Source organism: Pristiophorus japonicus, chromosome 15 (genome assembly GCF_044704955.1).
Source record: "Pristiophorus japonicus isolate sPriJap1 chromosome 15, sPriJap1.hap1, whole genome shotgun sequence".
Classification (NCBI taxonomy): Eukaryota; Metazoa; Chordata; class Chondrichthyes; family Pristiophoridae; genus Pristiophorus; species Pristiophorus japonicus.
In genome coordinates, this window is record NC_091991.1 from 93,804,180 (window position 1) to 93,828,572 (window position 24,393).

The 24,393-nt window shown below is 50.5% G+C and overlaps 1 protein-coding gene across 1 annotated transcript in view; it reads right to left on the reverse strand.

Annotated features, from left to right (window-relative positions):
• LOC139280906 (aldo-keto reductase family 1 member B1-like) overlaps positions 1-1,849 on the reverse strand; it is a 44,002-nt gene extending 42,153 nt beyond the window's left edge. The window contains exons 1-2 of the mRNA XM_070900712.1: positions 1,720-1,849; positions 182-349 (exon numbers count right to left, since the gene is read on the reverse strand). Of these exons, the coding sequence (XP_070756813.1) occupies positions 182-349; positions 1,720-1,779 (228 nt within the window). The 5' untranslated portion in view covers positions 1,780-1,849. The remainder of the gene's footprint in view (positions 1-181; positions 350-1,719) is intronic.
• Between the last annotated feature and the right edge of the window lie 22,544 nt (positions 1,850-24,393).

The following is a 24,393-nucleotide window of genomic DNA, read 5'->3' on the forward strand; positions in this document are numbered from 1 at the left end:
AAGAATTCCTCAAACAGATTTCAATACTTTGCAGACATCTGAGAGCCCAGAATTCAATTGTGTTAAATCAAAGACCTTCTTTCGCATCCTCTCAAAATAAATGCACTTCTCTCCCATGCAGCACTCCAAATAACCTTAATTTTTTGAAAGAAACACAGATGTTCAAAGTTCTCCACTTTACCTTACTGACAATGAAGAGGTCTTCACGCTTTACAGCTCCATCCTTAATCTTCTGCTGTATGCCATCACCCACTTCTTTCTCATTCTCATAAATGTATGCACCATCAATGTGACGATACCCAGTGGCAATGGCCTCCTTCACTGCTGCAGTTACTTCACCTGATTTGGACTGTGAACAAAATAAAGTGCTCATTTAAAGTCGTCAAATGCTAAAAGCAAAGCTTGAGTGGAATGTGTGAATTATTGTCACTAATCCCAACTTTTCCTGGTCTCAAAACATAATTTTTTTAAAAAAAAACAAAGCACAGCTAGTTTTGTTACTTCCAGCAGCCTCTATTTTGCCCAGAATTGAGCATCTGGTCTGTTTATAGTGTTATATGGTAGGTTCAGATACTGCTTTCTGCTACTTCAAGCTAAAAACTCACTACCCAATATATGCTGGTAACCGACACTCGCAGAATGCCATTTTGTACATCAATCCACACCAGTACAGGTTGGTCAGTTTCATATTTATGGAGGCAGAGCTGAGCCACATAGTTTAGTGAAAATGTAAGTACACCAAGGAACATGGATGGATAAGCTTAACTTGTTCCAGCAAGACAGATTAGATTGTAAAATTAGTCAATACCAAAAGTATGATCAGAAAGGAAAGGAAGCTGGGAGTGAAGACCAAACTAAAATGGAAGAATGGGGAAAACATTGAGGATACATCACTAAGTTAAAAAAGTAACAGCATCTTACTGGGGAAGAGACACCTAGCTGCACATCACCTACCACTTATTTTTTTTCTCAAAATTCTAATAATCATGCTGCCTCCCAGTCAGTTATTGTGCCAGACATAGTAAAAAGCTTAATTTAATCTATCTCCATAAAACATGTTGCTTGGAAAAGAGACAGGGTAAATTGAATGTAAAATGGATATAAAAATTGGGATGAAATGAAGCTGCAAGTCATCAGTTTGACAGAATTGACTAGTGCTGACAGGTCATATCCATAGCACAGCCATTTAAAAATAGTTTAAAAAAAGAATAATTTCCAAGGCTAGTTCAATAGACACATGACTAAATAGCAAACTTCGTCAATGATGAATAATTTGTACCGCAAGCTGGTTTTGGAAGCTAAGTTCAGAAAATTATTTTCTTCTATAGACAACAAACGCAAGATTCAACCCAAGAGCGAGCTTGCCTTTGCTCAAATTTAATGCCCCGCAGCGCTGTTCCTCCCTCTCTCCGTGCACACATGTCCATCTCCCAATGTCGGAGTGCAAATTTGTGCATACATTTTACCCCGCCTCTCCTAAATTGTGGCTGGCAAGGCCAGCATTTATTGCCCACCCCTAACTGCCCTGGAGAAGGCTCCCCCAGAGAGCCCTGATCACCCCCACCCACCCACAGACACCGAGCCCGGGGAGGCAGCGGGCTGGGCGGTACCGGCTCGCGGAAACGGGCCGCAGACAAGGCGGGACCACGGATCGGCCCGCCCACCGAACCGCAGGCAGTTTACATCAGCCGGGCCCACCGACCGAGCGGCCTCACTCACTTTCCATGTCCCCAGCCCCACGATGGGCATGCAGGCTCCGGTGTTGAGGACCACGGCCATAGCTCAGATAGAAGCTTCTAGAGGCAGGCTCGTGCACCGGCTGTTACTACTTAAATGGGCGGGCACAGCTGGTGCAAGCCCGGCTCCTCCTGTGATTGGTCGGGAGGTGCCCCCGGCTCGACTCCACCTGTGATTGGTCGGGAGGCGGACCGGCTTCTCCTGTGATTGGTCGGGAGGCGGACCGGCTTCTCCTGTGATTGGTCGGGAGGCGGACCGGCTTCTCCTGTGATTGGTCGGGAGGCGGACCGGCTTCTCCTGTGATTGGTCGGGAGGCGGACCGGCTTCTCCTGTGATTGGTCGGGAGGCGGACCGGCTCTTCCTGTGATTGGGCAGGGGTCCCGCCGGCGGCGGGTTCGAGTCCGAGTGCCGCCCTGGGTCCACACGCCAGCGCGGTGCCTCACTGAGGGAACGCAGCATTGCCTCTCCGATGAGACGTTAAACTGCCCGTTTATATCCCACGGCCGTCATTCGAAGGAGGGTACAGCAGCATAGTGGTTATCACACAATCATAGAAATTTGCCGCAGGGAAAGAGGCCATTTCGGCCGAGCGTGTCCTTGCCCCGACAATTTTTATTTATATAGCGCCTGAAACGTCCCAAGGCGCTTCACAGCAGTGTTATAAGACAATTTGATAAATTTGACACTGATCCACATAAGAAGAAATTATGGCAGATGATCAAAAGCCATTTTAAAGAGGAAGGCACATGGCCTGTATTGCAAGGGGGATGGAGTATAAAAGCAGAGAAGTCCTGCTACAACTGTGCAGGGTATTGGTGAGGCCACACCTGGAGTAATGCATAGTTTTGGTCTCTGTATTTAAGGAAGGATATACTTGCATTGGAGGCAGTTCTGGAAAGTTCACAAGGTTGATTCTGGAGATGAGGGGGTTGACTTATGAAGAAAGGTTGAGCCTGTACTCATTGGAGTTTAGAAAAATGAGAGGTGATCTTATTGCAACATATAAGATACTGAGGGAGCTTGACAGGGTAGGTGTAGAGAGGATGATTCTCCTCATGGGGGAATAGTTTCAGAATAAGGGGTCGCACATTTAAAAATGGCCGACTTCTGTTCCTATTTCTTATATTTTTATTTCAGCCCATTGTGTCTGCGCTGGCTGACAACAACAACTTTTATTTTTATAGCGCCTTTAACGTAGGTAAGAAAATCTGCCGTCCTTAACTGGTCTGACCTACATGTGACTTCAGACCCAAAGCAATGTGATTAGCTCTTATCTATCTTTCTGAATTGGCTGAGCAAGCCACTCAGTTGTACCAAACCGCTACAACTCTTTTGAAGAAACCAAAAATAAACATTAAATCAAGTGCCCCCCGATCTAGGAGACACTCCAGACACTTTCCAACTGCCTTTTTTCGTTTTGATTTTTTTTTGTGTGTTTTTTTTTGCTATTTTTTTGGCAGTAAAACCATAAATTTTCCACGTGCCCCCTATAAAAAAGGAGGGGGACAGTAGAACCCGGCAATTAAAACAAATTAAACTTTAAAAAACATATAAAATCAAATTAAAATTTGGTTGCCGGGGTGATAATGTACTCCAGTCCCTCCTGTACCAAACTGCTACAACTCTTTTGGAGTTAACAATAAACATTAAATCATAAACATTAAATCGTGCCCCCCGATCTGGGGGACACTCCAAACATTTCCCAAGGCCCTTTTTTTGTATTTTTGTAGGTTTTTTTTGTGGTTTTTTTGGGGCTCTGAAAACATAATTTACAAGTGCCCCCTATAAAAGGGGAGGCGGACACTAAAAACCCGGCAATTAAAACAAATTAAACTTTAAAAAACATATAAAATCAAATTAAAATTTGGTTGCCGGGGGTGATAATGCACTCCAGTCCCTCCTGTACCAAACCGCTACAAAGAAGTATCACAGACTGCAGCAGTTCAAGAAGCTGGCTCATCACCACCAAAGGCAATCTGGGATGGGCAATAAATGCCGGACATGCCCGCAACACCCACATCCAGTGAACAAATAAAACAAAAGAGCAAGGGAGGCCCAACCAATACTTAACATAGAAACATAGAAACATAGAAAATAGGTGCAGGAGTAGGCCATTCGGCCCTTTGAGCCTGCTCCGCCATTCAATAAGATCATGGCTGATCATTCCCTCAGTACCCCATCCTGCTTTCTCTCCATACCCCTTGATCCCCTTAACCGTAAAGGCCATATCTAACTCTCTCTTGAATATATCCAATGAACTGGCATCAACAACTCTCTGCGGCAGGGAATTCCACAGGTCAACAACTCTCTGAGTGAAGTCGTTTCTCCTCATCTCAGTCCTAAATGACCTACCCCTTATCCTAAGACTATGTCCCCTGGTTCTGGACTCCCCCAACATCGAGAACATTCTTCCTGCATCTAACCTGTCCAGTCCCGTCAGAATCTTATAAGTTTCTATGAGATCCCCTCTCATCCTTCCAAACGCCAGTGAATAAAGGCCCAGTTGATCCAGTCTCTCCTCATATGACACCCCAGCCATCCCTGGAATTAATCTGGTGAACCTTCGCTGCACTCCCTCAATAGCAAGAATGTTCTTCCTCAGACTAGGAGACCAAAACTGAACACAATATTCCAGGTGAGGCCTTACTAAGGCCCTGTACAACTGCAGTAAGACCTCCCTGCTCCTATATTCAAATCCCCTAGCTATGAAGGCCAACATACCATTTGCTTTCTTTACCGCCTCATTTACCTGCGCGCCCAATTTCAGTGACTGATGAACCATGACACCCAGGTCTCATTGCACCTCCCCTTTTTCTAGTCTGCCGCCATTCAGATAATATTCTGCCTTCGTGTTTTTGACCCCAAAATGGATAACCTCACATTTATCCACGTTATACTGCATCTGCCATGTATTTGCCCACTCACCTAATCTGTCCAAGTCACCCTGCAGCCTCTTAGCGTCCTTCTCACAGATCACACCGCCACCCAGTTTAGTATCATCCGCAAACTTGGAGATATTACACTCTATTCCTTCATCCAAATCGTTAATGTATATTGTAAAGAGTTGGGGTCCCAGCACTGAGTCCTGCGGCACCCCACTAGTAACTGCCTGCCATTCTGAAAAGGACCCGTTTATCCTGACTCTCTGTTTCCTGTCTGCCAACCAGTTCTCTATCCACGTCAGTACATTACCCCCAATACCATGTGCTTTGATTTTGTACACCAATCTCTTGTGTGGGACCTTGTCAAAAGCCTTTTGAAAGTCCAAATACACCACATCCTCTGGCTCTCCCTTATGCACTCTGCTAGTTACATCCTCAAAAAATTCCAGAAGATTCGTCAAGCATGATTTCCCTTTCATAAATCCATGCTTACTTGGACCGATCCTGTCACTGCTTTCCAAATGGGCTGCTATTTCATCCTTAATGATTGATTCCAACATTTTCCCCACTACTGATGTCGGGCTAACCCGTTTTCTCGCTCCCTCCTTTTTAAAAAAGTGGCGTTACATTAGCTACTCTCCAGTCCATAGGAACTGATCCAGAGTTGATAGATTGTTGGAAAATGATCACCAATGCATTCACTATTTCTAGGGCCACTTCATTAAGTACTCTGGGTTGCAGACTATCAGGACCCTCAACCAACATCACAAAAACAGATTATTGATTGTTAATAAAAACAGCAAATGCTGGAAATACTCAGCAGCTCAGGCAGCATCTGTGGAGAGAGAAACAGTTAACGTTTCTGGTCAATGATCTTTCGTCAGAACTTATCTGGTCATTATCACATTGGTGTTTGTGGGAGCTTGCTGTGTGCAAAATTGCTGTTGCATTTCCTACATTAGAACACTTCAAAAGTACTTCATTGGCTGTGAAGTGCTTTGGGATATCCTGAGGTTGTGAAAAACGCTATAACAATGTAAGTTCTTTCTTTGCCCTCAACTAGCAGGGACATGCTATAACATTTTATGGAATGAGCCAGGAATCATCGGTTTTGAACATCTAGATTATCCCAAACTGAACTGAGCACCATTTTATCCGTGCCCAAATGAAAGGATTATTTGACCTGACGCAGCACTGAAATTCTGGCCCACCATAGTCGCCTTCATGTCCACTTTCTCAGTGCAGTGAAATAAATATTCTATCGGGGTTTCAAAGAATGGTTGCTCACCGTGTCTAAAATGGCATGAAGCAGGGATAAAGCGAGTAGGATGCTGGGTTATATTGTCAAATCGGTCAAGTTCTAATCTTCAGAAGTCATGCTGGAGCTCTACAGCTAGTCACAGCTGCGCACAGTTCCATTTGACATAAGTGGATCATTCAGAACCTAGAGCTATTGCAGGAGAAGGCAACGAGTCTGATTCCAGAAGTTGGACAGATGATCGATGAGGAATGACTTAGTCACAGTTCTTATGTCTCAAAATAAGATGGTCTACAGAACGGGATAGATACAGCAATCCTAAACACTACTTCTGGATACTCCAGGTCGGCAGGACAAGAGAGTGCAGGCTCAGACTTGCAAATTAGAAGCCAGAAAGTATTTCTTCACACTGAGGGTGATCAACAGACTGAACAGGTTGCTGAGAAGGTTGAGGAAAACGGGAATTATTTAACGGACAGCTAGATGCTGTAACAAGAGGATGGTAGGGTTGATTTTATGGAAATATGAGACCAATGAGCCAAAGAATCATCTTCATCTAAACCAATCTCGTCACTGGCATGGAGCATGCAGATCCACACTAGCACTATAAGAGAGTCCAGTAGTTCTTTAAATACTGCAAATACTTACTAAAGGCTTCTTAACAATTATTTGTTACCCATCCCTTGTAACCCAGAGGACATTAAGCGCTAACCACATACTGTGGGACCCGTCTCATGTATCTGCGTCTGGGACAGGCCAAGGTGGCCATCCACAGGTCCAGGCTGGATATGGCCCGTGGAGGTGGTCGCTCTGGCTGCCTGCCTCTCTTCCGCAGCTTCGTCCGTGCCCGGGTGACACTAGAGAAGGAGCATCATGAGTGCCATTTCGCTTGAGGCCATCTGTGACTGGTGGGCACCGTAGGGACTAGAGTATGGACTAGATACAGGAAATAATATTTAATTTGTTAAGTTTCCTTTCTTTTTTATGATTTGGGTTTTATTTGTTGTGCCCCTCTAAAAAGGGGACACTTTTGTTAGGTGTTTTGAGTTGATGACACTGGGGATATTAGTGAATCAGTTGGGTTATTTATGATAATCCACCAGATTTCTTGGGACTTTTTTCTGCCCACAAAATACCAGATTTATTGAAATCAATCCCAAAGCCTGTTATGGTGGAATTTGAACTCGCAATCTCTGGGTTGCTAATCCAGTAATAAATAATAGGATACCTTACCCAAGAAATTAAGAATGTCAGAGTCTTATGTAAGTGTCAGGTGGTGGGATCAGGCAGGTGTGATGGTAGTCCACACTACTTCCTGATAAACAGATTTATTGGTTACCCAAGGCACAAAAAAAGTGACAATTACTTGGCTGGCTAACAGAAAGCAGAGAGTTGGGATAAATGGGTCCTTTTCGGGTTGGAAATCGGTGGTTAGTGGTGTGCCACAGGGATCGGTGCTGGGATCACAACTGTTTACAATATACATAGGTGACCTGGAAGAGGGGACAGAGTGTAGTGTAACAAAATTTGCAGTTGACACAAAGATTAGTGGGAAAGCGGGTTGTATAGAGGACACAGAGAGGCTGCAAAGAGATTTAGATAGGTTAAGCAAATGGGCTAAGGTTTGGCAAATGGAATACAATGTCGGAAAATGTGAAATCATCCACCTTGGAAAAAAACACAGTACACGGGAATATTATTTGAATGGGGAGAAATTACAACATACTGCGGTGCAGAGGGAACTGGGGGTCCTTGTGCATGAAACTCTTTTAGCAGCAAACAAAAAACATTAAACCGTGCTCCCCGATCTGGGGGAAACACCAACATTTAAAAGGCCCTTTTTTTATTTTTTGGGTTTTTTTTTGGGCACAGAATCGAATTTTTTCTCCAAGTGCCCCCTATAAAAGGGGAGGGGGACACTAAAAGCACCGGCAATTAAAACAAATTAACTTAAAAACATAAAATCAAGTTAAAATTTGGTTGCCGGGCGTGATGATGCACTCCAGTCCCTCCGGTGCCCACCTCTCGCGGAAGGCCGCGAGCGTACCGGTGGACACCGCGTGCTCCATCTCCAAGGACACCCTGGACCGGATGTACGCGCGGAAGAGAGGCAGGCAGTCTGGCTGAACGACCCCTTCGACCGCCCGCAGCCTGGACCGGCTGATGGCACCCTTGGCCGTGCCCAGGAGCAGCCCCTTTAAATAACAAAACAGGGGCTGCAACCTCGTGCATTCCATAAAAACATGGAACACGGACTCTTCCAGACCGCAGAAATTGCAGGCGGCCTGGGAGCCCGTGAACCGGCTTAAAAATTTATTGCACGGGACTGCTCCGTGCACCACCCTCCAGGCCAAGTCCCCGATAAATACTGGGAGGATTCCCGCGTAGAGTGCCCTCCATCAGGGACCCCCGCCTCCTCCGGACGGCAAGATGGTACGCCATGGCGTGTCCGGATGGCAGGCGAGGATGGCAAAGTTGAGAGTGTGCAGGAGCAGCCCGTACAGGAAACCCCTCCGCGCGGAACCGAGGCGGCTCAAGTTGTGAGGCGCCGGCCCCCGAGGGAGGTTCCGGGGTTTGGCGCCGATGAGGAATTCCGTCCGGACGGGGGTCAGTTCGGACGGGATCTCCCCACGTGCTTGAGCCTCCTCGATGCACCTAACGGAGTCGGGGCCCAGAGCTCTTTTTAGCGACTCGATGGCATCGGCCGCGAGGCGCCGCGCCAGCGAGTCTGGCGCCATCCAGCCCGCTCCTCCGCCATCGAGCAGGTCCCTGACCCTGGTTACCTCACCAGCCACAGCCCTCTCGTCCGACTGCCACCTAAAACCTTGGTCGTGGAGGTACGGATTCCAGAGCAGCGGCTCCTGCAGGACGGCCGCCACTCCAGCCGGTGGAGAGCTGCGCTTGGTGGAGACTTTGTTCCAGACCCTGATGAGTTCCTTGTAAAAGACAGGCAGCTCCCGGAGGGCGGTCCTGACGCCCCCCACACACACAAACAGGAGCTGCGTGTCGTAGTTGAGGCCGTGCTGCTGGCGGAAGAAATACGTCGCCAGAGCACGCTACCTAGGAGGGGGCTCGACGTAAAGGTATCTCTGCAGGGTCTGAAGATGGAAAGTCGCAAGCTGGGCGCTGACGCACACCAACGACTGAGCGCCCTCCCCAAGCGGGAGCCTCAAGACCGCCGCAAAGACCCAGTGCTTCCTGTTGTTCCAGAAGAAGTCCACCAGCTTCTTCTGTATCTTGGCGACAAACGCAGGGGGAGGGGTCAAAGTGACCAGCCGGTACCACAATATGGCGGCCACCAGCTGGTTTATGACTAGCGCTCGACCCCTGTAGGACAGCACTCGGAGCAGTCCTGTCCAGCGCCCTAGGCGAGCGGCGACCTTGGCCTCCAGCTCCTGCCAGTTCGCCGGCCAGGCTTCCTTGTCGGGGCTAAGGTAGACTCCCAGATAGAGGAGATGGGGCGTGCTCCAGGCAAAAGGCCTGAGCTCCTCCGGCAGGGAGTCCACCCGCCACTGACCCACCAGGAGTCCGGAACATTTTTCCCAGTTGATTCTGGCGGAGGATGCGGCCGAGTAAATCTCCTGGCACTCACGCATCCTCCGCAGGTCAGCGGGATCCTCTACCGCGAGGAGCACGTCATCGGCGTAAGCCGAGAGGACGACCTCCACGCCCGGCCCTTGCAGAGCCAGTCCCGTCAACCTCGTCCGCAGGAGGCGCAGGAAAGGCTCCACGCAAACGGCATATAACTGGCCAGACATGGGGATTCCCTGGCGCACCCCTCTCCCAAAGCGAAGGGGCGCCGTCAAGGACCCGTTAACCTTAATCAGACACTCCGCGGTGGCATACAAAAGTTGGATCCGGGCGACGAAATGCGTCCCGAACCCGAAAGCGCGCAGAGTTCCGAGCAGATAGTCGTGATCCACCCTGTCGAACGCCTTCTCTTGGTCGAGGAATAGGAAGGCGACCGACAGACCAGCCTCCTGGGAATAATGGATGAGGTCCCGGACCAGATGGATGTTATCGTGGATTGTCCGGCCCGGGACCGTGTAGGACTGGTCGGGGTGGATCATGTGGTCCAGCACGGCACCAAGGCGAGCAGACATCGCCCTGGCGAAGATTTTGTAGTCCGTGTAGGCTGAGGAGGGAGACCGGGCGCCAGTTCTTAAGGAGGCGGAGATTGCCCTTCTTAGGCAGCAGGACGATGACTGCCCTGCGCCAAGAGAGGGGCATCTCCCCGGTCGCCAGACTTCCCCCAGGAACCGCGCGTAGTCGCCCCCCAGGACGTCCCAGAATGCCCTGTGGAACTCCACGGTCAGCCCGTCCAGCCCCGGGGATTTTCCCCTCGAGAGCCGGTCGAGGGCACCGGTCAGCTCCGCCAGGCTTAGTGGAGGTTCCAGATTTTCAGCGCCCTCCGGGCTGACCTTCGGCAGGTCCTCCCACAAAACTCTACGCGCTTCCTCGCTGGATGGCTCCGGAGAGAACAGGCCCCCGTAATATTCACGGGCTCTGTTGTTGACGCCCTCCGGATCCAAGACGAGAGAGCCGTCGTCGGCCAGCAGCGTCAAGAGCTGCTTACGGACACCCTGTCTTTTTTCCAGCGAGTAGAAGAAGGGGGAGCCGTGGTCCAGATCCCGCAGGAACCGGATCCGCGACCTCACGAACGCGCCTCGGGACCCGACGAGCTGCAGGTCCTTCAGCGTGGCCTTCTTCACCTCGTACACCATCCACAGGGCCGGGTCCTCGACGACTTGACCGAAACGGGACTCTAGGTCGAGCATCTCTTTTTCTAGGCACCCGACCCTGGCCGCCCGCCTCTTGGTCGACCCCCTCGCGTACTCTTGACAGAAGATGCGGACGTGAGCCTTGCCCACGTCCCACCATAGCCTCAAGGAGGGGAAGCCCCCCTGCTTCCTTCTCCAGTCGGCCCAGAAACGACGGAACGAGTCCTGGAACCGCACGTCCTCCAGCAGCCGGTTGTTAAAATGCCACTACGCGGACCCCGCCCTTGCGCGGAGCGAAGCGAGCTCCGCCCACTCCAGGTGGTGGTCCGAACACGGCACCGGCCGCATGGAGGCCGCCGGGACGCAGGAAACGTACGCCCGAGACACGTAAAGGTGGTCGACTCTGGACCATCCTACTCCAGGCCTCACCCAAGTAAAGGCGCTGGAGTCGGGATGAAGATTTCGCCAGACGTCCACCAAGTCGAAGGACCCGACCAGGTCCCTCAACTTCTCCATTGCCGTCATGCTCTGCGGGGCACTGGAGCGGTCCCTCGCCTCGAGGGTGCAGTTAAAATTCCCCCGCGAGGACAATGCAGTCGCCGACGTCGACGGAGCCAAGAAGAGCGGACACCTCATCGAAGAAGCGTGTCTGCTGCGGGCCGGGCTGAGGGGCGTACACGTTCACCCAGGCGAACCGTTACGTGCAGCAAGCGGCCTGGCACGGGCTCCTCGACCCCCAAGATCTCCGGCTGAAAATGCGGGGCCAGCAAGATGGCCACCCCACTAGAAGTGGCAGTGAGGTGGCTCATACGGACCTCTCCTTGCCATTTCAGGAGCCACGTGGCTTCGTCTCCCGGAACGGTGTGGGTTTCTTGCAGGAAGCACGCCGCATATTTCCCCTCCCGCAGGAGCGAAAAATTGTTAAATCTACGGTGTGGCTCTCTGCTGCCGTTGATGTTGAGGCTGGCTATGGTTATCTTCATGACTAGAGCATAGTGCAACCTCTACCTAACCTATTGTGGGGGGGGAGTGGAGTCGTTTGTTGACCTCCACTCCTTCAGCAGCCCAGCGAGGAACTTTTTGAGCCGGCGCAGCTCAAGGCCTTGCACCCTTGATAAGGGCCCGCCCGCGGCCATGGTTTTAGCGGCGACGCGGACGGAAGCGATGAGCAGCCCCGGCTCGGACCATCTTTCCCGGGCCAGATGGGTTCGGTTGCGGCGACCCTGGTTCTGGACCAAAAAGTCCCGGAGTTCCTCTACGGGAATGAGGGGGCACTCAGCGGTGGGCACGAGGAGATCCACCACCTCACTGGCGATGGACTCGAGATCTTCACCCGCGTCCTCCACTGAGTCCCCGTCCTCCTCCGGGAGGTCGCCGCGAGCAGCCGGCCCATCGACCGCACGAGGTACGGCAAACGGCCCGGACGCTGCATCTGGCCCTGGCTCTGCCCCGATCCCACCCCCAGGTCGTCGGCAGAGGAGTCCCCACTGTGCTCTTTTAAAATTGGTGCTGGGTTGGGAAGCGACAGCGGAAGCGGTTCCTCCTCCGCCCCAGGAACCGGGGAACACGGAGAGACCTGGTCAAAGTAATGTTCCAGGTCCTCCAAGTACCCCAGCTCCAAAGTAGGGGGCGAGGGTTGTTGTTCTTCCCCCTCCCCGCCGCCACCCACCGGCCCAGCGTGTACAGACTCGTTAAAATCATTCATCGCCGTTTCTTCCGGGCCGAGCGACACCCGGGGGAAGTTGGATATTGGCTGGGCGGTCTCAGGTTCGGCCTTTTCGGACCCGCCCGCCTCAGTCCCCGGGATGCTCGACCCGGCGGCTACGCATTCCTCCGCTGGCCCCACGCCCCCCACGACAGACAGATCTTTCACGCCATCCCCGGGAGGCAGCGGCTGGGCAACCTCGACTGCCCCTCCCTCCCCGGGAACAGATTCCTCGCGCCTGCGGAGCGGTTTGGGGGCGCCGGTGGGGGACGCGGGACACGCGGCGGGCACCGACTCCTCCGCGGAGGGATGTTGTTTCCCCTCCGCCTCATTGGAGTGGCGCCTCCTTTTGTTCCTGGGGGTGCGCGGAGGCAGGGAGACCTCCATGCCTGCCGAGGCCTCCCGCTCCACCCCCCCATTTTTCTTATCTTGCCCGCGCCCAAGCCCCCCTGTGATACTAGTCAAGGGCTCGGGCACGGGCTCAGGGCACCCCGCGCTCGCCGGTGACGGGGTTGGGCCGAGCGCGGTAAACAGCTTGTCTGGCGCACCGAGGGGACCCACCTCTAGATGTTTCGTCTTCTTCCGCGCCTTCTTTCCGGCCGGATGCTCTCCCTCCCCCCCACCGGAGGCCGTGAAAACAAAGGCCCCCGACGATGCCCGCGCACCCACAGCTCCCGGCACGCGGACGCTACTAGGGGGAGGGGTGGCGGCGGCGCCAGCCTTGGCCGTCCTCGGTGGTTTGGAGGCTTTGGAGGCGGGGCAGTTCTTGCGAACGTGCCCCACCTCCCTACAGGCATGGCACCGCACGCCGTCCGACGTCCAGAAGACGCGGTAGGCAGTCCCCTCGTGCACCACATTAAAATTTCCCTCCGTCGTCTCCTCCCGCGCCAGCCGGACAAAGAGCTGGCGGCGGAAGGAGAACACATGACGCAGGCTGTTCTCCCTGAGGCCAAGCGGTATGGGGTTGATCTCTGACCTTACCTCCCCCAGTTGGTGTAGGTGAGGGAGGAGGAGCTCAGCGGGAACAAAGGGCGGGATGTTTGAAATGATGACCCTCTGCGCGGTGGCCTCGAGAGGGTCCACCGGCAGGAACGCCCTGCCCACCGTGAGCCCCTTTTCAATGGCCAGGGACACCGCCCGCTCCGACCCCAGGAAGAACACGGCCTTCCCAGACATCTTGGAGGCTGCGACAATGGCCGAGGGGCCGACTACCCCGGCCATCGCCCGCACGCACTCCTCAATGCTCATTGTGGGGTGAGTGTAGCTCTTGACCCCGTGTTTTTTCGTGATCAGTCTGAAAAGTGGCAGGGCAGCAGGTGGCGCAGGAGGTGCCGTGGATGTGGACGCCGCCTGCGCATAGAAACATAGAAACATAGAAAATAGGTGCAGGAGTAGGCCATTCGGCCCTTCTAGCCTGCACCGCCATTCAATGAGTTCATGGCTGAACATTCAACTTCAGTACCCCATTCCTGCTCTCTCGCCATACCCCTTGATCCCCCTAGTAGTAAGGACCTCATCTAACTCCTTTTTGAATATATTCAGTGAATTGGCCTCAACAACTTTCTGTGGTAGAGAATTCCACAGGTTCACCACTCTCTGGGTGAAGAAGTTCCTCCGCATCTCGGTCCTAAATGGCTTACCCCTTATCCTTAGACTGTGACCTCTGGTTCTGGACTTCCCCAACATTGGGAACATTCTTCCTGCATCTAACCTGTCTAACCCCGTCAGAATTTTAAATGTTTCTATGAGGTCCCCTCTCATTCTTCTGAACTCCAGTGAATACAAGCCCAGTTGATCCAGTCTTTCTTGATAGGTCAGTCCCGCCATCCTGGGAATCAGTCTGGTGAACCTTCGCTGCACTCCCTCAATAGCAAGAATGTCCTTCCTCAGGTTAGGAGACCAAAACTGTACACAATACTCCAGGTGTGGCCTCACCAATGCCCTGTACAACTGTAGCAACACCTCCCTGCCCCTGTACTCAAATCCCCTTGCTATGAAGGCCAACATGCCATTTGCTTTCTTAACCACCTGCTGCACCTGCATGCCAACCTTCAATGATTGATGTACCATGACACCCAGGTCTCTTTGCACCTCCCCTTTTCCTAATCTGTCACCATTCAGATAATAGTCTGTCTCTCTGTTTTTACCACCTTGCTGGCCCTCCCACCGGCGTGGAAGGGGTCGCCATCACGGGGTCCCTTTAAGGGCTACACCCACCCCAAAGTCACAGGCCTTAATGGTCTTAAGTGGCCTCGTTTAATATTTGAACAGAGGGAGCTCTGAAAGAGGCTCACCTCTCCCCTAGTTGGCAATTGGGGAGGGGCCTTGCTCCCTCTGCTTAGTTGTCTTAATTGTTTTTTTAAAAAATTAGGAGGAAAGGGCTCTTAGAGAGAGAGGGGAGAGACAGAGAGAGAGATAGAGAGATGGGGTGTGGGAAAGAGGGAGGCTGCAAGGGCAGGTCTCCCCTCACAGCAATGGGTGGGTGCTTCTTGGGGTGCACTCCCCAGATGGCAAAAAAAACACAGTCTTTTAAGAATGGTCTTCGGGTGGGGGGAGAAGATGTCTTCACCTGGGGTAGCTGGAGCCACCCAGGCACACACTCCCAACGATCTTTAATAGGGTGATTAATAGTTTTCAGCCAGGTCGCTCCAGCTATCCCAGGCTAGGCAATGGGGGAGGGGTGCTTCAGTGGTGTGTGGGGCCTAGTTGTAAGCAAGACCCCCACACACACTTCCACACACACACACCCCCCGCGATGTTCTGGCCCTCGAAAGGTCTTCTTTCCTCCCCCCACCGATACAACAATGTCTTTCGGGGAATGCACCAACACCCACCTGTAGAATGTTGTAGAATCTCCCTCCTTCCACACAGGTTGTTGCTGTTTTCCCCCTCTCTCCAACTCTCTGTAGTAGTAATAAATGTAAAATCTTTCAGCTCTCCTCCTCTCCCTCCGGATGTTGAGTTGTAGTAAGCCAGCCCTTCCCTCCTCTTCCTGGGCTGGCCTCAGGGCTCTCAAAGGCCTTCCAGACAGGAGCTTCAGCAGGGAGTTCCTTCTCTCTCAGCAGCCAGGCTCCACCTGATTAGGCCACGCCTCAAAAGCTCCACCATTGGTCCTTGTGAATCCCAAAAAGTTAGTTTGTAGGTGCAGCAGGTAATCAGGAAGGCGAATGGAATGTTGGCCTTCATTGCAAGAGGAATGGAGTACAAAAGCAGGGAGGTCCTGCGGCAACTGTACAGGGTATTGGTGAGGCCGCACCTGGAGTACTGCGTGCAGTTTTGGTCACCTTACTTAAGGAAGGATATACTAGCTTTGGAGGGGGTACAGAGACGATTCACTAGGCTGATTCCGAAGATGAGGGGGTTACCTTATGATGATAGATTGAGTAGACTGGGACTTTACTCGTTGGAGTTCAGAAGGATGAGGGGTGATCTTATAGAAACATTTAAAATAATGAAAGGGATAGACAAGATAGAGGCAGAGAGGTTGTTTCCACTGGTCGGGGAGACTAGAACTAGGGGGCACAGCCTCAAAATACGGGGGAGCCAATTTAAAACCGAGTTGAGAAGGAATTTCTTCTCCCAGAGGGTTGTGAATCTGTGGAATTCTCTGCCCAAGGAAGCAGTTGAGGCTAGCTCATTGAATGTATTCAAATCACAGATAGATAGATTTTTAACCAATATGGGAATTAAGGGTTACGGGGAGCGGGCGGGTAAGTGGAGCTGAGTCCACGGCCAGATCAGCCATGATCTTGTTGAATGGCGGAGCAGGCTCGAGGGGCTAGATGGCCTACTCCTGTTCCTAATTCTTATGTTCTTATGTTCTTATGTACTTTGCATGTGTGGCCATAGATGTCTTGCATATAGAGGAGAGAAGGTAATTCAAATCATTGCAATGGCTATAGCCATTACCTGACGTAGCACCGAGCCCCATGGACTGGAAGATGTCAAGTCCAGTTTCTGATCTGTACAATTGTAGCAGATCAGGCATTACAATTGGCCTCAGTGGCTCTGGGCTCGGGAGAGGAAAATGACCGAAAGTACCTGTGTGGGCATTGGGCAAGAACACGAAAGTGCTTGACAGTAAGCCGCTCTGTGCTCAAACAGCCTGGGATTTCGACAGGCATTCTCTGGTTGGAGATCAGAGGAGCACCAGTAGAAACACAGCTATTTCTCCAGGCATTCCTGCCAAGGTTACAGCAGTAAATCTGGAGAAGCTCACGGAGGTTCAGGGTCTCATTGTCTAGATTGTTGGGGAAGGTATCAAAGGGACGCCAGTGCCATAGATAGATATTCCCAGGGGTACAGTCATTCAAATGAAGGGTAGGGAGAAAATGAAAAATAGAAAGAGGTTACATACCAATTCCCTGCCACTGCCCCACAAAGCTTTGGAACACAACAAAAACAGCTTTGGGGAAAAATTTGGAACCTTAGCGACTCCCATTAGGACCAGCACATGATTCTTAACGGAGATTCTTAACATGATTCTTAACGGGACATTATCGCCAGGGCGAGGCAAGTCCAAATCCCGCTCGGTTGCGCTGCCACTAACAGTTATCGTCGAGAGCCTCAACGCCATGTGGATCGTGACGTCAGTGAGTGTGCAATGCTCACTGAACGCCTGATCTGTGAAATTGATTGTCGCCACCTACCTTCGCGCCTGGAGGAAACAGCGACAGGGAGAGCTAGCGTGATGCAACAGGAAGCCAGCTCCAGGGATGTTATTTAAAGGAATCATCAGTAATGAGTCGCAACATCCAGGGGTATTCAGCATTTAGGAAGGACAGACAGAAAGGAAAAGGAGGCGGGGTGGCATTGCTGGATAAAGCGGAAATCAATGCAATTGTAAGGAAGGACATTAGCCTGGATGATGTGGAATCAGTATTGGTGGAGCTGTGGAATTCCAAAGGGCAGAAAATGCTAGTGGGAGTTGTGTATCGACCACCAAACAGTAGTAGTGAGGTTGGGGACAGCATCAAACAAGAAATAAGGGATGTGTGCAATAAAGGTACAGCAGTAATCATGGGCGACTTTAATCTACATATAGATTGGGCTAACCTAACTGGTAGCAATGCGGTGGAGGAGGATTTCCTGGAGTGTATTAGGGATGGATTTCCAGACCAATATGTCGAGGAACCAACCAGGGAACTGGCCATCCTAGACAGGGTAATGTGTAATGAGAAGGGACTAATTAGCAATCTTGTTGTGCGAGGCCCTTTGGGGAAAAGTGACCATAATATGGTAGAATTCCTTATTAAGATGGACAGTGACAAAGTTAATTCGGAAACTAGGGTCCTGAACTTAAGGAAAGGTAACTTCGACGGTATGAGGTGTGAATTGGCTAGAATAGACTGGCAGAGGATACTTAAAGGGTTGACGGTGGTTAAGCCATGGCAAACATTTAAAGATCACATGGATGAACTTCAGTAATTGCACATCCCTGTCTGGAGTAAAAGTAAAACTGGGAAGGTGGCTCAACCATGTCTAACAAGGGAAATTAAGGATAGTGTTAAAACCAAGGAAGAGGCATATAAATTGGCTAGAAAAAGCAACAAACCTGAGGACTGGGAGAAATTTGGAATTCAACAGAGGAGGACTAAGGCTTTAATTAAGAAGGGGACAATAGAGTACGAGAGGAAGCTTGCAGGGAACATAAAAACTGACTGTGAAGAGAAAAAGATTAGTAACGACAAACGTAGGTCCCTTGCAGTCGGATTCAGGTGAATTTATAATGGGGAACAAAGAAATGGCAGACCAATTGAACCAATACTTTGGTTCTGCCTTCACAAAGGAAGATACAAATGACCTTCCTAATGTACCAGGGGACAGTGGGTCGAGTGAGAATGAGGAACTGAAAGATATCTTTATTAGGCGGGAAATTGTGTTCGGGAAATTGATGGGATTAAAGGCCGATAAATCCCCGGGTCCTGATAGTCTGTATCCCAGAGTACTTAAGGAAGTGGCCCTAGAAATAGTGGATGCATTGGTGATCATTTTCCAACAATCTATTGACTCTGGATTAGTTCCTATGGACTGGAGGGTAGCTAAAGTAGCACCACTTTTAAAAAAAGGAGGGAGAGAGAAAGCGGGTAATTATAGACCAGTTAGCCTGACATCAGTAGTGGGGAAAATGTTGAAATCAATCATTAAGGATGAAATAGCAGCCCATTTGGAAAGCAGTGACAGGATCGGACCGAATCAGCATGGATTTATGAAAGGGAAATCATGCTTGACAAATCTTCTGGAATTTTTTGAGGATGTAACAGTAGAGTGGACAAGGGAGAACCAGAGGATGTGGTGTATTTGGACTTTCAAAAAGCTTTTGACAAGATCCCGCACAAGAGATTGGTGTACAAAATCAAAGCGCATGGTATTGGAGTAATGTACTGATGTGGATAGAGAACTGGTTGGCAGACAGGAAGCAGAGAGTTGGGATAAACGGGTCCTTTTCAGAATGGCAGGCAGTTACTAGTGGGGTGCCGCAGGGCTCAGTGCTGGGACCCCAGCTCTTTACAATATACATTAACGATTTGGATGAAGGAATAGAGTGTAATATCTCCAAGTTTGCGGATGACACTAAATTGGGTGGCGGTGTGATCTGTGGGGAGGACACTAAGAGGATGCAGGGTGACTTGGACAGATTAGGTGAGTGGGCAAATACATGGCAGATGCAGTATAATGTGGATAAATGTGAGGTTATCCATTTTGTGGGCAAAAACACGAAGGCAGAATATTATCTGAATGGCGGCAGACTAGAAAAAGGGGAGGTGCAACGAGACCTGGGTGTCATGGTTCATCAGTCACTGAAAGTGGGCACGCAGGTACAGCAGGCGGTAAGGAAGACAAAATGGTATGTTGGCCTTCATAGTTAGGGGATTTGAATATAGGAGCAGGGAGATCTTACTGCAGTTGTACAGGGCCTTAGTGAGGCCTCATCTGGAATATTATGTTCAGTTTTGGTCTCCTAGTCTGAGGAAGGACGTTCTTGCTATTGAGGGAGTGCAGTGAAGGTACACCAGACTGATTCCAGGGATGGCTGGGCTGTCATATGAGGAGAGACTGGATCAACTGGGCCTTTATTCACTGGCGTTTGGAAGGATGAGAGGGGATCTCATAGAAACATATAAGATTCTGACGGGACTGGACAGGTTAGATGCGGGAAGAATGTTCTCGATGTTGGGGAAGTCCAGAACCAGGGGTCATAGTCTTCGGATAAGGGGTAGGCCATTTAGGACTGAGATGAGGAGAAATGTCTTCACTCAGAGAGTTGTTGACCTGTGGAATTCCCTGCCGCAGAGAGCTGTTGATGCCAGTTCATTGGATATATTCAAGAGGGAATTAGATGTAGCCCTTACGGTTAAGGGGATCAAGGGGTATGGAGAGAAAGCAGGAAAGGGGTACTGAAGGAATGATCAGCCATGATCTTATTGAATGGCGGTGCAGGCTCGAAGGGCTGAATGGCCTACTCCTGCACCCATTTTCTCTGTTTCTATGTAGGTTAGTGGCGTTTCAGTGCTTTCTTGTCAGTTTCACATGGTGCAACAGTCTCATTCCATAATTTCAACATTATTTAGTATCAGGAGTGTTGTGGTAACTAAAGTAGCTACATTTATTCTTAAAAAAAATCAAACTACTGAACTTGGTTTCATTAATGGGCACTGTACTGGCATTCGACCGCGCCCTCCAGGATCTACAGCGGAGGGAGCGGAGGCAGTGAGAAAGACAGAAACTTGTGGCTCGAGGGAAGAGGAGGGCCATCAGAGCTCTCATCAGGAGGCTTTACCCGCCGAGGGTATTCCAAGAGAACTTCTACCTCCACTTAAGCGAGGTGTGTATTAGAAGGCTCAGCTTCACTAAAGGGGTGGTCACAGAATGCTGCCACCTCCTGCAACTATACCTCCAGCCTCAGATCAGGTCGACCACAGTGGCAGTTAAAGTCACCGTCGCCCTCAATTTCTTTGCCAGTGGATCCTTTCATTCTGCAGCAGGAGACATAGCTAAGATCTTGCAGCTCGCCGACAATCGCTGCATCCGGAAGGTCCCTGAGGCACTCTACAATGGGAGAAGGGACTACATTTCCTTCCCCATCACCAGAGAGAAGCAGGATGAGTGTGCATGTGGCTTTGCCAGGATAGCGGGATTTCCCATGGTGCAGGGCGCCATTGACTGCGCCCAAGTGACTTTGCAGGCACCGCATAACAATCCTGAGATCTTTTGTAACCGCAAAGGCTACCATTCACTTAATACGTAGTTGGTTTGCGACCACAGACAGGGAATCCTCACTGTCAATGCCCGCTATTCTGGCAGCAGCCACGATGCCTTCATCCTGCGCCAGACCGGTGTGCCAGCACCGCGGCTGGCTGGTCGAAGACGAGGGCTATCGCTCTCCACCTGGCTTATGACTCCCCTCTGCAACCCCAGCAGGAACATCATCGAAAAGCCTTGACTGCTCGGGAGGATCTCTCCAATACTCGGCTGAGCTGGTGTCCCATTTCGTGGTGGTCTGCTGCATGCTGCACAACTTGGCCATCATGAGGGCCCAGCCCTTGCCACCAGGGATTGCGGGACCACCTCAGGAGGAAGATGAGGGGAAACAGGAGCGGGGTAAGAGGTAGCCCCTCAATCGGCCTTCTGGACGGGCAGTCCTTGACCGCCTCATCAGACTGTGTTTTGAATGAATTAAATCTCAGATCCCCATTGCTAACCACATCCCCATCATTCCATCCTTTTCTTGCCATATCACAACACAAAGTTGAAATGAGACACACCAGAGATTGCGTGGCATCAAGCTGAGACTGCATGACAGCAGTCTATGATTGGATGCCACCAAGCATAGCCTGCATTGCAGCACTAAGACGTTGCATCGCTTCTGTCTGTGCTGCAATGGAAGCTGCCAGATCTCCCGTCACACGGGGTCATCAGGTCTGGGTCACCACGGCCTCTCTGGGAGTCCACCATTCTTTGCAGACTGGAAATGATGGACTCCATGGTGTGTGTAGATCTTTGTGCAATGTTGGAGGCAGACTCCTCCACATGTCTTAACATTGCCGAGAGGCTCTCGGGCACCCTTGCCATTGCATCTATCATCTCCGTGTGCATAAGAACATAATAATTAGAAGCAGGAGTAGGCTATTTGGCCTCTCGAGCCTGCTCCGCCATTCAGTAGGATCATGGCTGATCTTCTACCTCAACTTCACTTCCCTGCAATATCTCTCGATTCCCTTAATATTCAAGCATGCCCATCACCCTTCTACTAAATGCCTCCCCATAGAGGTTCTCCTCTGAGGGGGTACTGTGGGGTACTGAAGTTGCATGTTCAGCCATGAACTCATTGAATGGTGGTGCAGGCTCGAAGGGCCGAATGGCCTACTCCTGCACCTATTTTCTATGTTTCTATGAGTCCTGTGCCCGCATGTGAACGCACCCTCCGGGGAGCTGGCCCCTGAGCTACCCTTTCCCCTTTGCCTTGCTGCAGCCCACTCGTCCCCGGTGCCTCACCCTGTTCAGATCCCGCTACTACACTAGCCTCTAAAGAATGGGTAGTGCCAGCAATGAGCTAGCTGGTTCGGGTGAGACATGCAGTGACCCAGCATGTTCCTCCTCCTCCTCTGAAACATGGAGGCACAAGGGTCGGGTTAAGGTGAGGGGAGGGGGCAGGAAGGGAGAAATGTATGCATACAGCATGATTAGCTGGAAAATGCGAAACACTTGTGGGGTAAGTTTGAAGTGGGATGTGAGAAGAAGGAATAGGGATGAACATACTGTTGTTGCACCCCAAGGGGCTCAACGTCGCCAGAGGCCACGGCGCCCACCACCTGGTGCCCAATAATCTACAGCACTCTATTCTCCAGCACAGACAATGGTTGGGTGTCGGCTTGTCCCCCGCCTGTGTGCTCCTGCACCCTCCTGTTATGAGCCATCTTGGCCTGCAAGAGAAAGGAAAGTGAGTGAGTGAGTGTGATGTACCTCCCATAGTTGAATAGCTGCAGTGTGCAAGGTGTGAGATGTTTGTGTGAGTGTTGGTAGGTTGGGATTGTTGGTGGGTGAGTGCTGGGGGTGTGGTGCTTTGGGCAGTGTGTGAAGACTGGTTCACATGGTGGTATGTATCAGCTGCTGAAGCATTGACTCACCCTGACCACGGAGTGCGGTCGTTAAATTTCTTCCTGCACTGTGTGTGGGTCCTGGGGACCACAGTTCTGCCTGAGAGAGGTGCTACACTACCTCCCTTCACATAGAAACATAGAAAATAGGTGCATGAATAGGCCATTCGGCCCTTCGAGCCTGCACCGCCATTCAATGAGTTCATGGCTGAACATGCAACTTCAGTACCCCATTCCTGCTTTCTCGTCATACCCCTTGATTCCCCTATTAGTAAGGACTACATCAAACTTCTTTTTGAATATATTTAGTGAATTGGCCTCAACAACTTTCTGTGGTAGAGAATTCCACAGGTTCACCACTCTCTGGGTGAAGAAGTTTCTCCTCATCTCGGTCCTAAATGGCTTACCCCTTATCCTTAGACTGTGACCCATGGTGCGGAAGGCTTGTGGTGAGGGCCTCCTGCCACTTGCTGGGTAGATCACTGCCCTCCATCTCTCCACAGTGAGCTTGATCACAGAATCTGCGGGCTCTCTCCCTGGGGCGTGGATCTGCCATGAGTACAGCTGCTTCAGTCCTCCGGCTCCTGCTCCTTGACCTGCTGCTGTACAGCCAGCAATGCTGACAATGAGGTGTTGCAGCATCAATGAACCTTTCCTTTAAGAACTGAAAAAACCTGTGGCAATCATGACTTGCGATTAGACTGCACCCGATATTGGTCCACCCTTTGAGTGTAATGCCAATGAGCTTGGGCTTTAAGACTTGAATTAGCGCTCCAATTATTTCTTTCAGCAATGAGTACGAATCTTGAGTGCCGTCGAAAGCATTTACGCCTGGCACTAAATCTCTCCCTTTTCTAATTATACCACCCATTCCTGAGCTATAATAAATTTCTAACCGCATGATCTTTCTGTTGTCTCTTATGAAGTGAGATGCTCTTTACAATTCTTTCAGTGTCTTTCCTAATCTTCCACTCTTCCATCTGTCCCATCTTTCGATTGAGAGATCAAAGCAAGGTTCAGTCTGCTTGTACAAAAGGCTGGTTTGGACCGGCTGCTCATGAGGAAGAGGAGCTGGCAGTTCTCCTGGTGTCCTGGCCAGCAATCCTCCCTGGACCAACAATAGATTAACTGGTTATCTCATTTACTGTTTGTGGGACCTTGCTGTTCACAAATTGGCTGCTGTGATTGTCAATATAACAACTGCAACTGCACTGCAAAAGTGCTTCCTTCATTGGTTGGAATCATTTTGGGATATCCCAGTGAAGCATCATATGTTCATTCTTTCTTTCCACAATATTTGAAATCTTTATTTCTCATTTTTCCCACACGCCCTTTTTGGTTGATTTTGTTTCTGCCCTGCATCACATGCAGGTTTTGAAATCACTGGCTATTCACGGCTGGTAGGAGAGAATTCCCCTAGGGCAAAGGCTTTGCTGGTTGAAGAATTTGAGCAGGTCTAGCAAGAAAAAACAACAGTGAATTAAAGCAATTATGCAATGGGAAAGAATTTTTAACAATCTAAGCGAAAAGCTGCAGAGGCTGGAAATCTGAACCGTAAACAGAATGTGGAAATTTCACAGCAGGTCAGGCAGCGACTGTGGAGAGAATGAATTCATTAGCATCAGGTGTAGATGCTTCTTCAGAACTTTAAAAAGGAACAGAACACACACACATACACACACTGCACACATCCCAACACACACACACACACACTACACACATCCCAACACACACACACACACACACTACACACATCCCAACACACACACACACACTACACACATCCCAACACACACACACACTACACACATCCCAACACACACACACGCTACACACATCCCAACACACACACACGCTACACACATCCCAACACACACTACACACATCCCAACACACACACACTATACACATCCCAACACAAACACACTACACACATCCCAACACACACACACGCTACACACATCCCAACACACACTACACACATCCCAACACA